Here is a 17,468-nt window from a genome sequence, read left to right as displayed (position 1 = left end):
GACTGATCCTGATCGATAGATCGCTATCTTAACAATGATGTTTATCGATAAAGATCGTTTGATAACGATTCAACAAATCAGGCGCAGCTGTACCCTGTTATATGATTGAACGTTTTTTATGATGGGCTACCTTCCGATTTGTCAGATAATGTGTCGGTTGGCCAACTGACCGAAACCCGTTAAATGAAGCTATCTCGGAGAGCAGGAAAAATTTTATGTTATTTTTCAGTAAACGAAAAATCCTAAATGATTAATTTAATTAATTTTCTGAGGCTTCATTGGGTATATGGTGTCCAATTTTGAGCTCAACAAAAAATCATGAGCCAAGTATATGAACCAATGGATCAGTGCATAGGATTCTCTTATATGCCTAGAAATAGATAATAAAAAGAAAATTAGATTGTTTCACTGATACATTCATTAGATTCTAACAATTAAGAAAAAGAAACGCGAAACAATATTATGCGATATCAAATGCATTGAAACATAATGATTCCTTACCGTGTAGAAAAAGAAGGTAATTAATCGATGATGTATTGGTTCATAGATGAAGATTTTTCGCGCATTTTTTTGTTACGAGTCGTTACGTATTTTTATCAAAATAATGCATCACTGTGAGAGATAGAACAGAATTGTTACAAGAGTGCGGTTACCGGAGTCCAGTAGCGGAATGAAGACATCGAGAGGAGTTTTAGCAGGAGCTTTTTTGTGAGCTTTTAATACGCCAGCTCTTCAAACTGTTTACAGAATTTAATTAATTACATTCGAGGTATTATGTTTCAAAGATCATTTTTCTCGTCTCTCTCACTCTTCCAATTTTCATTTTCGCCCATCAAACCTTATATTCTCTCTTTTGACCTCCTGTCAACCTACCCTCTTGGCAACGATTCTTTTAGACGTGCCCTTTACGCATGCTTGTTTGCTATTCGGTGTGACTGACCTTATCAATTGGATTTGTAGCGACTCAATTACCATGATCCATAATTTGTCTTCAATTATCTCTTTTTGAAAGAAACTTTACCAGAATTCTGTATGAAATGTTTGATAATTTTGTTTGATAGCTAAATAAAAATAGTGCAAGTACTTATTCATTAGTTGCAGGTTTCTTCTCTTGAGAGACGAAATAGGGAGCCAAGGCAAAAAATGACAATTAAAGAAATTAAATTCATTTTTACTTTCATATAATTTTGTATCGCGTCGATTGCTGAAGTCTAAAAGTTACCGGCTCCAATTGCGATGGTTTAAATTCCGCTCATGGTGTATTCATTTCAAAAAAAACTAATCAACTGTTTTATCATACTTTTAAATTACCTGTGCGAAAATTGGTTTTCTTACCCAAAAACTTATTGCAATTTTCTAGGATGTGAAACTTCAAATTTTTCATTTGTTGAAGATCGAAATTGTGAATAGCCGTAGATCAACACTTAATTCGTACGATTTATTTGACTACTCAGCGGTGTAAACGTTCTGTCTAGTGGGGTTTTAATGAAAATACCTAAGCAGAAGAATTCCCCGTATTCATTTCTTTGATAAGAGAAAATCTCCTGTCAGCGTCGGCTGTTATAGATTAAAGTCTAACACACAAAATAACCCATCCAACTTCAATTAATTTCAATCTTCAGTTTGAAATCTGCTATAGACCTCAAGTTAACATTTTCTTTTCAATAATACCCACCAATTATTCAATTCAACTAACGTTTTTGGTTTGCAAAAGATAAGATTACAATTTTTCCTTTAAAGTATTGTAGGTTAATATGGGCAGAGGTAAGATTTGTGTCTTTGGTTGTAACAAAATGTGTGCAAGCATTTCAGTTGTTCTAGTGATTGGTATTGTGACAACATGTGTTATTGGGTTCTTGGCAAAAAGGCGTATTCCTGCAGCGGAGCCAACTTTACGCTTTGTCAGCATAGTGAGTAAGAGATCATTAATATAAATTGACAATGGAGAAAGTCTCGAGTTGGAATGTGTGCAAAATTATGAGGCTTTATTATTTATTTGGTTTAAAATACGTTTGATGAGAAACACTCTATGCATCCGTATGAACACAGACGTAGAAACGTATCATGTTACTATTTTTCTGCGTGCACATATATTGTATCAAAATAGTACGTAAATGAAGATCACCTGTCGTAACACGTTTCGGTCATCCAGTGCACCAGTTGTGTGAAGAGATACTTAAACTAGCAGCATGTGATCTCAAGTATCAATAATTTCGACCAATTTGTTCAAATATTTCTTGAAATATTGAAATAAACCTTAAGAAAATTTTACAACGGCTTGTAATGGGGTGGGGTGTGAAAAAGTACCCTCATGAGTAGGGCATGGACCGCAAAGCGGTCTGAGGGAGCCCCCTAGTTACTATAAAATGAAAGCACCTATTTTGTGGTGTATTTCGTGACACAAGTAGTATATGTGCAAGTATCTAAAACAGAACGTACTTTAATCTGAAATGTAGGTTCATCGGCATGGAGAGAGGGCGCCGCTGAAGTCCTACCCCTTAGATCCGTACAAAGGAGAATCATTTTGGCCAGAAGGCCTGGCGGCCCTGTTGCAAGTAAGTTTTTACAATATATCTACATTACATTAATTTAAACAGCTCATACCTTAACTTTCGCTATGAAAAAAATTGTATACCAGCAGGGACAGTAGATAGTGGAAAATGCTTTCTTTTTATCAGCGTCTTATAGTATTTCATGGAATCATAAATGTACGGTTGACTTTTAAAGTACGTGTGTAATTAGAGAAATATTGGTATGGAAATCATCATATCACCTACGACTGTGCCAATAATCCATATTTTTCGATTAACTTTAGCGACGTATCTAACATTTACACCAAAATCTACTAAATTATTGATCAACTTTTACCAATAATTTAAACTTCGTGATTACGAGATGTATACATGTCTTCGTTTTCCTCACGAAAGAATGTAACTACATTTCCATGTTGCCAAATTTCTCCTCGCAGAGTGGATTTTTACCGAGAGAATCTTGGTCAATTCTAATTGGCAAGTCCACTGATTTTTCTTCTGATCTCGCTCAAAAATCGGGAAAAATTTGGACGAAAATTGCGTAGGTATATTCTTGATAAAAACTTGAATACTTTAGTCAATTTTGCAACCTCGGAATAGAGTTACGCTCCTTCGTCCGGGAAAAGACGATATTGGCCAAATTTCCATTGGATGTTCACCCATTTCTGTAACGAGAAACTTGATGACACTGTAGTTAGTTGCATTATTGCAATCCATGTAAGTTATAAATTAAAATGACCTAGTAACGCAAAGTCAATTGAAATAGTAATTGGAATATCTCACCATTCATATCAAGGACTAGAATGACTAAAAAAATGCGTAGCTTCGATTGCTACGTTGCAAGTCTCCACTTATTATTTCTTACATTTTAAAGGGATCCCAAGGAGATGGTGAGCCTTCTAATCTACAGCGTCTATCAAGGAGGAGCCGAGTGCATTGACCTTTCAAAAAAAACCGCTCTCGGAAATACCAACAACAGATATATATTTTTTTTAAATACGCCTAAAAATTTGGTCCCTTCATGATATAAATAAATGAAAAAAACGATAAAAATATGATAAAATGGATAAATAAAAAATATAAAAAACAAATAAAAAGTTAATAATAAATAAAAAAATATAAATAATAAATATATGACAAATGATATAAATGATGTTGGTCGAGTCTTAATAATTTATGTTTCAGAAAGGCAAGGTTGGCATGTTGGAATGGGGGCGTTTTTTGAGACACCGCTACGGGTGGTTTCTTTCTGCCACTTAAACCCTCAGAGGTATTCGTCCGCACGACTAAAACCGATCGCCACATCATGAGTGCACAACTCACTTTGGCGGGACTATATCCTCCAATTGGAATTCAAGTTTGGAATCCTGATATTCTTTGGCAACCAATCCCGGTGCATTCTCTTCCGAAAACTTGTGATGACGTAAGCGGAATCAGGGCCGGATTTAGAGGTTGGCCAAATGGACCGCGGCCCATGGTGGCAAATTTAGGGGGCGACAAATTTAAATCACAAACTAAAAACGACAAAATCTCTAATTTTCTGAGAATGAAGTAATTTCTAATTTTGTCCTCTTTCTTTGATAAAAGAGACAGAACTTTTAATTAGTCGAGTTAAGGTGATTCGATGGACGCCATATTTTGTGTCAGAACGGCGTGCGATATATCGCATCAATTGGTTCAATTTTTTCAGCTACTCGTCATTTTTCTCCAATTTTGAGATCGCAATTCTGTTGTCAGGAGACTAAAACACTCTCTTACCAATTTTAACAAAGAAATTCAACGTAATGAAAGCGTTTTTTTTTTTTTTTTTTTTTGAGGGGAAACATCGCATTCGATACTGATATCGAAACTGCACTCAAATGCGATAGTTTCTTTCTAAAAAAAACCACGCCTTCATTACGTTGAATTTCTTTGTTAAAATTGGTACGTGAGTGCTTTAGTCTCCTGATAACAGAATTGCGATCTCAAAATTCGAGAAAATTATGAGTAGCTGAAAAAATTGAACCAATCGATGCGGTATATCGCATGCCGCTCTGACACAAAATATGGCGTTCATCGAATCACCTTAAGAGAGAAACCAAATCCGCAATTCGGCCTGGAGCGGCGTAGAGTCGGCGACGTAGAGAGCAATGATGACGAGGACTTGAGATGAAAAGGAGAAGCCCTCAGCGCGGCGGTCGGCATGTAACACATATTACCGCCTACAAGACTGCATGAATACTTCACGCATCGCGTCAAACACAGTGCGGTCAGCAGCGGTCAGCGTGAAACGCATAGCGCCTACAAGACTGTATGAATACTTCACGCATTGCGCTAAACGCAGTGCGGTGGCGGAAGTTAAACTTATTAAACCACATTTATGTTTGTTCTTTCACAATTTTTTTGTTCATTTCTTCAAAATGGAAGGCCTTGTCCACACAGAGATAGGTTTACGGAACTTAACTTTCGCGCAAAGTTCCGTGAACTTTTGCTAGTAGTGTTGACAGGGCTTTCGCAAATAGTGTGTCCAACACGAGTAAACGCGTCTTGTGCACCCCTCCCCCTCCGGCGCGTTCACTCGATGGCTTTTATTGATGTTTCAAAACGGATGAAAAGGGGGCAGCAAAATACAGGCGGCCCATGGGCGGCAAGTAGGTAAATCCGGCCCTGAGCAGAATAGTGTATGGAGTCGACAATAATAACTTTACTACTCTATTAGTCCTCATAATCATATCACGCTGGTTTTTTTTTTTAATTTAATTGTCACAAAATTTGTGTCAATTAAATTAAAACTTATCTGCTCCTAATCAAAGCAAATGCAAACTTGAACGTAATAAACAGCCAGATACGCCAAGTTAAAATAAAAATTTACTTGAATGCAATGAATTCTGATATTTTGCTTCCAAAAATAAAAATCCGAACTTAAAAAAAATTAGAAAGAATAACGGAAGGGTATTTTATCTAATTAAAGTTTAAATGTCTGTCTTTGCCCCAGGTTCCCCCTCCTCCTCATTTTCGTCTTTTTTTTGGTAGATACCCTTGGTAACCAAACGCTGCGATTTATTAACGAAAGAAGAAAATCAATGGAAAACCCTCATTCAAAAGCAACTAGATGGACACGATGAGCTTTTAGCTTATCTTTCAAAAAGCACCGGACTTGAAGTGAAAACTCTCGCGAATATAAGTTCCATCTATAACAATTTAGAGGTTGTGGTATGTAAAAAAAACAATCCTTCTCCAGAATATTTCATGTATTGTCCGAGTATCGTTTTGACACATATAAATTAAAAGGAGCAATATCCATTCTTACATGAGTCCCAGGATCCATGATAATGTATGCATGGCAGAGCTCATGTCAAAATGTATATAGTTCATTTTGATTTCAATGCGTCCAACTTTGACCTCTTTACTTTAACTCAGATGTTTGAACTATATAATACTGTATTAAGGTTAAAATTGTGAGCGCTAGGTAGACCACACCATTAACACTATATTTTTGGGCTACTTTCTACTAACGCCGCTTCGTATGAATATGTCCACTGCGAAGCCTTCTTTTTGAATCTGCTCGAGAAACTGTTTTCAGGAAAGGCATCTCAGTTAATTTATAACGCGTCATGTTGTTTGTAATGTTTTTCCTCTGTTAACTGAGGCACCTTCAGGAAGTTATACCGGATACTCGCATCGACCATTTACAATTTAAGAAGGGCCCGAATTTTTCGGCGCACTTTCACATGGAAATGCAACAGCCGTTGATGACCTTACCACCGCCAATCAGAGGCGCCATGATGGACTTAAGAGCGGTCGGGACCAGTCCTAAGTAAACTTTAGTACCGGTGGAAAAATCGACAAAATTTGGAACATGGAGAATCCTATGTTAAGGAATGGAGTGTATTCCTCAAGTCTATAATTTTATTGGTACTGTGCGGCAGATTTTTGCTTGAATTCTGTTATCTAACATTAATCATTATTAATGTTCTTAACGTTTTAATGTTTCATTTTGATTAGTCATTTGCAAGTTTTTGAAGTTTTCTATGGTCTCATAATCATGCGCAGAAAAATTCATGTAAATGTCATGTCAAGTAAGTTTTCCTTCCTCATCTCGAAGCACGGTCTCCGGCGATGCCTGGTAATTAACTCTTTAGCAAGGCACTGTTCCTTACTTAAACATAAATTATTGTGAGAATCTCATGGCTTTTTTTCTTCAGGAGGAACAAGGACTATTGATGCCACAATGGGCCCAAAATGTTGATCTTGAGGAACTTAAATCGTTCGCTGAAATCGAGTCTATGCAACTTTTTAAAACCCCAACCATGATGAAACTTCAGACAGGTATGACGACCTCTTTTTCTATCAGTCCCTCTAAAATCAATGATAACCTAGGGCAGACAGAAATGAGGTATTCTATTTCGGCCACCTCATTTGTTTTTACCGACTACTTACTTAAAAATTCCAATTACTTTTGATTTATAATTTTAGGTTTTATCGTATGAGTGCCCTTTAAAGATACTTATCGGTACGGTCATTAATTAGGAGCACAGCAGCTACTTTTAAAAAGACCTCATCAAACTGAACAAAAAGGAAGGATCTCCAATTGCCCCAAAAATCACTACTGCTGTTTCTCAAAAGTTCACTTTTAATTTCATGATTACGTCACAGAAGCACACTTTTAGTGCATTTTTGTTCTTTAACAACTGGATTCAATACTGCAGAAATTAGGACAAAAAACAAGAAAATCAGGGTTGTAGGAAATCTGGGCTCAGGTCATTTTTGATCCGTCAAATTCAGCAAGAGATTCAGTTTTCTTTCGAAACAGTTCATACCTGCATACACCTGCAAACTAATGAGGTAGGTAATTCTCAATACTTGGTCCACTAATATTGAACACAGTCTTAAAAAACTCGGAAATCCAAGCTTCTTTAGCTTTTCAGCCCTCCTGGCGCAGATATAATAAATTAATTGATATAGCTATCTCAGCCAAGTTTAGGTACCTTGCTAGTGACGCATATTATAATGAATTTATCATCGCTCATTTTTTTCTTCTTTTTAATTTTACTGTTTTTTCATCCTTTAAGGGGTTTTAATAAACGAAATTGTGACAAATATGATGCGGAAAATGGAAGGAAGCGAAAACTTCTCGCGTCTGCTGAGTTTGTATTCTGCTTCTGACCGCGTCCTGTCACGTCTATGGAGAGGTCTGAATATAACTCGCGAAATAAGCAGGCAGCATTATGGTGCTGCACTTATTATTGAATTACACAAAATCAATGACAGATATCGAGTGAAGGTAAGTAACCTATAATCAGTGAGAATTGATTCATTTGTTCAACTCAAATTGATGCCATTCCTACTCCAGTATAATCGCATTGCGGATGTATTCTAATTGGAAGTCACCCTGTTCTAGTGTTCCACATTTACTTCTATTGTCTTTGATATTAATTCCAATGATCATTTCAAATAACCCGGAACTTACCAATGTCCTGAGAAATCTTGATGTTTATTAAATAAAGATCAGTGATAACACGTTTAACTTTGACAATAGTCCAAGACAATTTTCCCCCGCTGCTTGCAGATACTACACAAAAGAGGATCATTTGAAGATGAGTTATCAATACTGACAATTCAAGGATGTGAAGAGGGCTCGTTTTCAGAACTGGATGAAATGTGCGATCTTGATACCTTTTCATCCGTGTTGCAGCCGATCATGATCACCGATTTTGATGAAGCATGTCAAAACCCACAATAAAGTGCCACAAGGTGTGTCTTGTAGAGTTTTGAGTTCTTATTTTCTCTTTCTCTCTCTTTCCGTGATAATTCCAGCATTACTAGAAGGGGCAGAATTAACTTGGAAATAGTTGGTTTACTATGAAAAATTCAATTTATAATGATAAAAAAATTACAAAAATTAGGTGTCCATTAGACAAATCTTGCACAATATTACCTACAGAGCCGATTGACAGGATAGTGGGAAGCGCAAAATCTTACTTAATTCTCAGTGTAGGACTTAATTTTTTACATTATTGCCGTTGTTTGCTGAGTATAATTTTAGACGGCTGTACACATAGCATTTATCGATTGAGTAGGGCGGGGGAAATTATATTCAAGTGTCGAATTTTATCAGTGGGGCCACTTTAATTCACTACACTTAATCCTATCTTCGCCGGGATTTAGTTACATCCGTTTTAAGTAAGAGGATTTACTGAATTCTTGCTGTAGATAAGATATTATTTTGATATTGAAATGCGTCAAAGACTTTAATTCTGCCAATTCGTGCACCATCTTTTTGCCATTCCAAAAGTTAGTCCAAAGCTACCTAGCTCATTTTACCAAATTTTACGATTTTCGTAAGGCCTTCTCTCCTCTTTTTAGGAGTTTCTCGTCTTAAAGTTACAAAATGATTAAGGGTAAAAAAGCTTCTGTCATGCAGAATTGCCTATTCCAAAAAAAAGGTGCTGCCACTTTTATTATTTTAGTTATTTGTACTGTGACTGCGTGCACTGGATTCTATTTGCACAAGAGCATCCCTGCCGTAGAAAATACTCTACGATTTGTGAGCGTCGTAAGTATCTCCTAAATCAGAGATTTTAAAATTTGCCCTGGATTTATTTCATCCTGGATCCTTCATCCTGTAGTGATATTAAATGATGACGTAAACTCTTATACAATGCATAGATTTCAATGCCCCTAAACTATAACCGCGATGAATCCAGGTGTTGTGAGAATTTGGCACCTACATCACGAAGCAAGGAATTGATTCGTTTGATTTGATTTGTCATCGACAATCCAGCGGACAAGATTAAATAAACGCTATAATTTAAAAATAACGTAAGCTTACCTTAGGTGGTAAAAATGTTCGAATGACTGTTGTCAAAGTCTAATTATCAACTTATAGCATTTGATCCCAAAAATTATATAAAGTCTATTTTTGCGATACTGCTCGATTTCACCGGGAAAGAACAATTATGAAATGGATTACATTTTGCGATAAGGAACCACTAGGTATTTCAGGTCAATTTTAGAAACAACATTCAAGCCATTGGCTTCCCTGTAAAGATATGTGAAATTATGGAGGGGCCAGAGATAGTGGTTCCTTTTTGCAAAATGTAACCCAAATATTCATCATGTGACCAATGTATTCGGATGTATGATGCAGACTCATAACTGCAAGACCAACAAATCTATGCAAACCATGCTTATCTCCATTGCAACATTTTAAAATCTCTGTTCGTGTTTTACTTAATCATTTTGTATATTATGTTTTTTATCTCTCCTCCTTTTTCTTCGTCTTCTTTTTCTTCTTCGTCTTCTTCTTTGTCTTCTTCTTCTTCTTCTTCTTCTTCTTCTTCTTCTTCTTCTTCTTCTTCGTCTTCTTCTTCAAAGGAAACGTATTAAAAAGTCTCCTGGCAATTCTCGGTGAATTTTAATGAGCTAGGCAAATTCTCCGATAAATTTTGGAGGAAAAACGGATGTCCAGTTTTCTATTAAAAGAATAAGACATAGCCAAATTGCTACCATAGCTGTACTTTTTGCGGCTTTAGCCATTCATATTTGAGGGACGAGATTTTACTCTCTAAGACTCAAATCCCTCGATTGCATCCTCGATTTGGACGTATTTTTATCAAACGGAACTATGTGCATTTTGACGTGAACCCTGTGATGCGTGTATTCTTATGGGTCTCAGGGCTCATGTCTTGATGCACATAGTTCTGTTTGACAGAAATACGTCCATTTATGATTTTCCCTTTTCCTTATCTCAGTGTTTTTGCGTTACCATAAAAGTTGTTATCAGGAAGTCCACTCTTTTACATAGATTCATCGACACGGTGAAAGATCTCCACTTCATTCTTATCCGTTTGACCCTTACAAAGGAGAATCTTATTGGCCGGAAGGATTGCGTGCTCTTTTACAGGTTAGTAAAGCTATGAAGTAATCCTTGATATTTTCCATATCTAAGTCTGATTCTGAAAACCACATCCCTTATTATTGAATAAAGTTAGAAGGGGAATGTCCCGGATAAAAAAAAAAAAAAAAAAAAAAAAAAAAAAAAAAAAAAAAAAAAAAAACAAGTTGGATTTTGCAATCGCTAGCGATAGCAATATTCATCATGGGAACGTTAGCTTCTGGGATATGAAAATGTTAAGGTACAGTTCGTTTGTAGTATCTTCTGAATTGAAGGGGCTATGTAATTTTGTGTTGACATCTCTTTTTTAACATTTTTAATTATTTTCTTTGCATACAAGTAAGCTGTTATGTACCGATTATTTATTTTCGTTGGATTGTATATGGTTTTCGGAAGTTAACGCATTTAAGTTTCAGGTTCGCTTTTTCGGCGTAAAGTATACATAAGGTGTCCCAAAAGCACCGGGACTTGTTCTGTAACTTCGAAAGTAAGATAGATACAGACATGATCTTGATCTCATTTTAAAGATCAACTCAATACCTATCGATTAAAACCAAGATCAGCTCAATCGGATAAAAATTGACCGAGTTATGGCAATTTGAAATCAGCGAGGAAAGTTTACGCCTACGATTTTTAAGGAAGATTCTTCATCGCCGTAAATCGAAAAGTCGGCCGATAAAGTGATGCTTATTAGTGTATTTTCCGAAGGAAATACACTATTGCGTTTTCTGTTTTTTTATTTTCGAGGTGTCATTTATCAACATTTTGTACCATCAAACACAACAGTTGACAGTGCGTATTATTGCAAAGTACTAAAGGAGTTGAGAATGCACATTTCCCGGAAACGGTCGGACTTGAAAGCTCCGTGGATACTCCATCAAAACAATGCGCGGCCTCACACATCGAGCTTAACACGTGAATTTATGAGTAAAAATGGAGTTGAAACAATCCCTCATCCCCCTTATAGCGCTGACTTGGCTCCATGTGATTTTTGGATGTTTCCCACGCTTAAAAAGGAGCTTCGCGGACGAAGATTCGTATCGAAGACCGAAATCCAGAATGCAATTCAAAACTTCTTCAACTCCATCCCAGAGGAAGAATTCAGGAAAACAATGTTGGATAAGTGGCAAGAGCGCATGAAAAAGTGCATCCGGTTTGATGGACGGTACTTTGAAAAGCAAAAGGAAGTTATGGAAGATTCGGAGGAAAGTGGATACGAATATTAACTTTTTAAATCCTGGTAAGCGAAAAATCTTCCTAAAAACCGTAGGGGTAAACTTTCCTCACTAATTTCAAATTGTCATAACTCGGTCAATTTTTATTCGATTGAGCTGATCTTGGTTTTAATCGATAGGTATTGAGTTGATCTTTAAAATGAGACCAAAATCATGTCTGTATCTATCTTACTTTTGAAGTTACAGAACCAGTCCCGGTACTTTTGGGACACCCTACGTATGATATTTTTACTCTACACATATGCCCGAATACGCATCATAAGGGACCTATGTGCTTCCTAAGTTGCCAAGTATTAATTATTGTTAGATGATTGGTCTAAAACATTCAATACAACCAGTAAAAATTAACTGTCCCCTGCGAGATTCGAACCCCCGCTCGCACAAAAAGTGTCACTCTCCCAGAGGCAAAACGGTATCATAGCCAATTGAGCTATCTCGCCGCTCAGATATTCGCGGAGAAAAAGAGAATACTTAAGTGATCTCGGACGCTGAGCGGGGCTTCACAAAAGACGTCCTTGAGATTTCAACGGTTCGGCCACTGGCGTGATAAGACACAACGGATCAACCGCATTACTCTGTGAGACATTGTTCACCTATGCTGTCATGTGTCACGAGGTTCATCTCAGGATGCATTTGCGATCGCGGCAGTAAACTGAGGCAATATTTCTGTATTCATGGATTAAATCCATCAATCGAGTTCTGATTTTGGCTCATATATCCGTAACGGGTCCTCCAGAGCAATTTTCCACCTTGTACGATGGTTATTATTTCTTTATGTTTAAAATTTGAGGTGGGATAATGGCGGCTTCTCAAGAACACCGAGGTAGGCGATCTTTTGCACCAACGAACAGAAAATTGATGGCGAAAAATAACCAATCAGAACCTCCCAAAAAAAAGAATTTGCCTAAAAACGGAACTTCGTGGTTCTGCGCAGATTTACCAGTCAGACACGACATCTCAAGGTGGAAAAAAACTCGCTGAAAGCGAATTTTAGCAATCAACACAACTTGACGTAGAGACATGATTGGCTAAAAAATACAACGGTTTTTGATACATCGGAAAATCAACCAAAAATCGGAGACTGGGCGAAACGCTCAAGGTCGCAGAGGTATAGGGAATCCCATAGCGAAAGCAACGGAACGATTCTAATATCATGGGGAACTCCGTTCCCATGACAAAACATCCCTTATTATGGAGAAAAATAAAATCAGCTTTGCATAAGGAGCCTACGTCTACGTGAATATCGTGGAGTGCAGAGGAAATGTCGCCGTGTGCGGAAATAATACTCTGAGCACAGTCTCCGTCCATCCACATGCCCAATCGGTTCCTGTTGGTCTCTTTGGTCATCTCAAAGGGACCGAGACTGCCAACAGATGTACTGCCGTGCTAAGGAAAAACGCCGTATGAGCCTCCAGGCGTTTCCAGATTCCCTTCAACATAGATCGAATTTACTAGAAATTTTTTGAACGTTTTGCTTCGAAATTTTCATTCGATTTTGTTCGCAATTTGATCTAAAATACCTGAAAATTTCAAGGAAAAATCTGAGTAACTTTCCTGAAAAATACATGATTAATCTGGGGAAATTTTGCAACTATCAAATGTTCGTACGGCGTATTTCCTTAGCATGGCAGTGTACTTACTCAGCCTTCCCTTGAAATTCCCGTGGAACCTATAGGAATCTCTTTTGCCCTTGTGTGACCGTATTGTCAGGATAAAGCAATTGATCATTCCGAGGATGAGTGGAGAGTCCAGACTTTGGGCGATTGGACCTATTTTGTTGTTTGTTTTATGTTTGCATGTTCATAAAACTTTAGATGAATCAGTTTATGAAATTGTTTACCTCCGTTTTGATTTCCGATGTGCACTTGTGGTGTGTGGAGGTACTACTAGACTTGAAACTCTACGACATGTCCGCTGATTTCGAATTAAATGTAAGAATTACCTAACATGAAAAGCCTCTAAATAGAAATTATTTTGACCCCCAGACAGTTCAAGACTTCAAATACAACTACGGGCAACTTGGATTTCGGTATCAAAAACATCATGACTACATACGTAGTGGAAATATGCGCGATATTTAGAAATTTTAAAATACTAGAAATTGTAACTAGTTTTTCATTTTCAGTCACAGTGAGCAAAGTTTGGTCTTAACTCTGATCACTTAAGAAAAATAAAATTCATATTTTTTATAAAAAGAAAGAAGGAAAAAAATCCGCAAGGAGCTATCTTGGAGTTGCAAATGAGATTTTTTAATGGTGATTTTATTTACCATAATGGCTTAAATGTTTTAGAAGGGTAAAGTGAACATGTACAAGCTGGGAAAGTTTTTACGGCTTCGGTACGATTCGTTGCTATCTACCACTTATAAACCAGCGGAGATTTTCGTCTCAACTTTCTGCACCGATCGTGTTATAATGAGCGGACAACTAGTTTTGGCAGGATTGTACCCTCCAGTTGGGATTCAAATTTGGAAAACCGATTTGCTCTGGCAACCGATTCCGATTCATTCTATGCCCGACTCGTGTGATGATGTAAGTAGAGTGATAAGAACTTGAAAATGTTAATGCTGTCCTTTTTATAGTTTTTCTTCACAGCACTTGGATATCTCTCTTTCCAATATCATTCCTCAGAAATGAATTCAACTTTTAAGGAATGATTAAAACTGTTGATGAATTGAGTCTGGAACAACTCTTAGAAAAGTGCAAAAATTCTCTACAAAATAAGTCTTAAGCCATGGCTGTACTTTTCATTTTGTAATCGCATTGCTGGGATCCGCACAACCTTCTTTTAATTGAAGTTTCAAATTCTTACTGACACAATTCCATGAAGCTTTATGGAAAGTTGTTACTCCAGGACCGTACCCATTATTTTTGCCTGCCACCATGAGAATTGAGAATGATGCAGTTTAAAAGTATAGACTTTGATACAGATGAAAAGTAGGATCAAGTGAAATGAACTGAGATAGACAAATCGCGAGCAATCGCGAGCAATCGCTCTCATCAGTGATTTCAGCATGTCTCTCTCAGCATTGCGTAGAGCTATCTCTCTTACACGTAGTGTGTCCCATAAGCAGTACTGTTATCAATATTTGGTTTCAAATATAGAACTGTCAAATCTCGTCTTCAGTTTAATACACTCTAAAGCTATGCTGCGATGTGGAGTGATTTTACATTTCTTCGAGATCGACTGGTGAATAGGGGTTAAACATGGCAAAATGATGTCCGGATACCTTAACCTGGGAGACCTGACCGTACAAAATCTCTTAATTTTTTTTTAATATTTTACTGACTGAAGCTGAAGGACACTCTGCAACTGGTTTAAGCAGAAAAATCATGCATACATTTTCCATTTGGAAAAAGTCAGTGAGAGTGAAAAGTCGAACCGCTGGAATTGAAAACCGCTTTGATTTGTCTCTAATTTTATTCACTTCGTTTTTTCCAGATGTTTCACGTAACCAAACGCTGCAAGTTATTGTCAGACGAGACAAAGCAGAGAGATTTGGTGATTAAAAAAAAACTAGAAGACCATCAGGAGTTTCTCGCCTACCTTTCAAAATACACTGGGCTAGATGTAAAAAATGCCTCGCACTTGAGTGGTTTATTCGATAATCTATCAGTTGTGGTACGTGCTATGAGAAACATAATTGAAAAATAAAGTGAAATGGAATGAATAATTTAAAAAATAGATAAATAAATAAAATGAGGAGTTTGTCAAATAGGATTATTGGAAAACCTCCGGAACATGAAAGTTTTTTTAGAGCATACCTACACCGAATATCCTTCTCACGCTTTTCCAATTTTGTATGCTTGCCTAACTATCATATTTTTTAGTATTACACTATATTGAATAACTCACAAGAATTTTTAAAAATCTTAAAGAGGCTATGTTTCATTAGCTTAATTTAGCATGAAAACCTGAAATTACGCCTCGGTTGCGGCCCAACGAACATAATTAAGGAACGATCCCAGAACGATCACTGTACGTCTTAAAACATCTAATCCTTGTGTTGTACATAAAATCTAATGTTTTTGTAGTAGTTATTGGAAGGAGATATTTTTGAAATATTACTAAAATTTAAACACTTCGAACAGAGGCGAGTTGCCCACGTTTACTAATGAAATCAAATTTTACGCATTTTTCGGGAAATAGATTTTCATCGTTTCCTTTTCTGGGTTAAGTTTTAAGCCATCAATTTCAAAAAATGTATCCTTTTTTCTGTTGCCTTGTTTCTTAGGAGCAACAGGGATTAACTTTGCCACAGTGGACACGAGATGTTTATCCAAAGAAGCTGGAATCTCTAGCCAACTTGGAGTTCATGGAGCTATTTAAAACACAGACCATGATAAAACTCGAATCAGGTTCTGATTGAGGCATTACTTTGCTCATCCATTGAAGACATATTATACCTAAGATATGATTAATTATTTTCCTCTGAATGGGCTTGTGCTTCTTACGCACACATTCATTTAAAAAATAATAATTCTGATCGATCATCCTTGGTGAAGTTGAAACCATTAAGCTCAACTAATTGGTGGGCAGTAGGGCGCACAAGTAAAAAGAAATGAGGTGCTGTTGAGCATTAATATTTTTTGGTTCCTGCAATTGGAGTTTTCGATCACAGAAAACTAACTTTGGTTTGACTAACCGTTATTCGGTTCCTTGGACTAAAAACTTCGGTCACCTTCACCGAAAAACATTGGTGTTCAATAGGAACTGCGGTTCAGTCCATTTAACCGGGTTTATTTTTTCAGTGCATAAAGGGAGTACCTCAATATTCCCCTGGTCCTTCCATTATAACTTCCAATTTTCATATTTTCCAGGTGTTTTAATAAACGAAATCGTGTCGAACATGGTGCGAAAAACGGATGCGTCCAAAAATTTTGAGCGCGTGTTAAATTTGTACCCCGCATCCGATCGAATATTGATACGCTTATGGCGAGGCTTGAATATGACCCAAGAAATCACCAGCAAACCGTATTATGGAGCAGCTCTATTTATTGAACTGCATGAAATCGACAAGAAATATCGAGTTAAAGTAAGTTTGAGGGCTGATCCTTCGATTGATTTGTATCATTTCTGTTTTAATTGGATTTTGGATTTGGAGATATGCAGTCTAGAAGTTTCACCTCGAAAAGTTGTTTCAATTTTCAGCCTGCAATGTCGGATGGGACGAGGGGAGCGTAAGAAGAGAGGGAACAAAGGGCGAGGGGGCACAATTTTTGGCTTATGTTATAAGTTCACACTCTCTATTAACCTAATATACAGAATACTGTAGATTATTTCCAGTTGAAAATTGGGAATCCGATTCTTCAACTCAACTTCCTTTCATAATTACTAAAAAATGTCTCCATGCACTAAAAAGTTTTCGTTCCTCAGAGGTCTAAAATCATGTGATTTATGGAATACGAATATTTTTATCCACAAAAACTCGCGAATAACTATTTATTTTTATTCTGCAGATTTTACACAAGAAGGGGACCACAGACGATGAATTAACAACTCTGAAAATTCGGGGTTGTGAGGGTGGCTACGACTTGGAACAGGACGAGATGTGCGATCTGGATGTCTTTTTATCCGCGTTGGAGCCTATGATTATCACTGACTTCGATAAAGCATGTGAAAACTCAACATAAATTTGAGGATTTTTTAGCCTTTATTATCGGTGTATATAAATGTAATGATCGGAAGGTTTTATGAAATAAATTTGTCCTTAAAAATGTGTCTCTTCAATATAGTGTAGAGGATGAAGATATTGGTTCCGTCCTTACATTTTTCAACAGTTTTAACTTCCGCAAAATGGGCATATTTACCCAAGGTTTCTATACT

The 17,468-nt window shown here is 36.9% G+C and overlaps 1 protein-coding gene across 8 annotated transcripts; it reads left to right on the top strand.

Annotated features, from left to right (window-relative positions):
* The first annotated feature begins 518 nt into the window (after positions 1–518).
* On the top strand, positions 519–17,359 carry LOC109036216 (prostatic acid phosphatase). 8 transcript variants are annotated; one of them, XR_011899601.1, is made up of 9 exons: positions 519–769; positions 1,741–1,910; positions 2,457–2,555; positions 5,544–5,723; positions 6,716–6,839; positions 7,583–7,794; positions 8,080–8,264; positions 10,318–10,416; positions 13,934–13,973. XR_011899601.1 is itself a non-coding variant. In XM_072298623.1 (7 exons), the coding sequence occupies exons 1-7, from the start codon at positions 8,235–8,237 to the stop codon at positions 17,273–17,275; spliced, it is 1,062 nt and encodes a 353-aa protein (XP_072154724.1). In that variant the 5' UTR covers positions 7,888–8,234; the 3' UTR covers positions 17,276–17,359. The 8 variants fall into 8 exon arrangements, 5 of the variants coding, with proteins under 5 accessions (XP_072154727.1, XP_072154724.1, XP_072154725.1 ...); XR_011899600.1 differs by lacking the exons at positions 519–769; positions 13,934–13,973 and adding an exon at positions 15,084–15,106 and having other exon boundaries at positions 787–1,910; XR_011899599.1 differs by lacking the exon at positions 519–769 and having other exon boundaries at positions 787–1,910.
* The last annotated feature ends 109 nt before the right edge of the window (positions 17,360–17,468 follow it).

This window comes from Bemisia tabaci, chromosome 3 (assembly GCF_918797505.1).
Source record: "Bemisia tabaci chromosome 3, PGI_BMITA_v3".
In the NCBI taxonomy this organism is placed as follows: Eukaryota; Metazoa; Arthropoda; class Insecta; order Hemiptera; family Aleyrodidae; genus Bemisia; species Bemisia tabaci.
The sequence above is the reverse complement of the archived record's forward strand: the minus strand, read 5'-3'. Positions and strand labels throughout refer to the sequence as shown.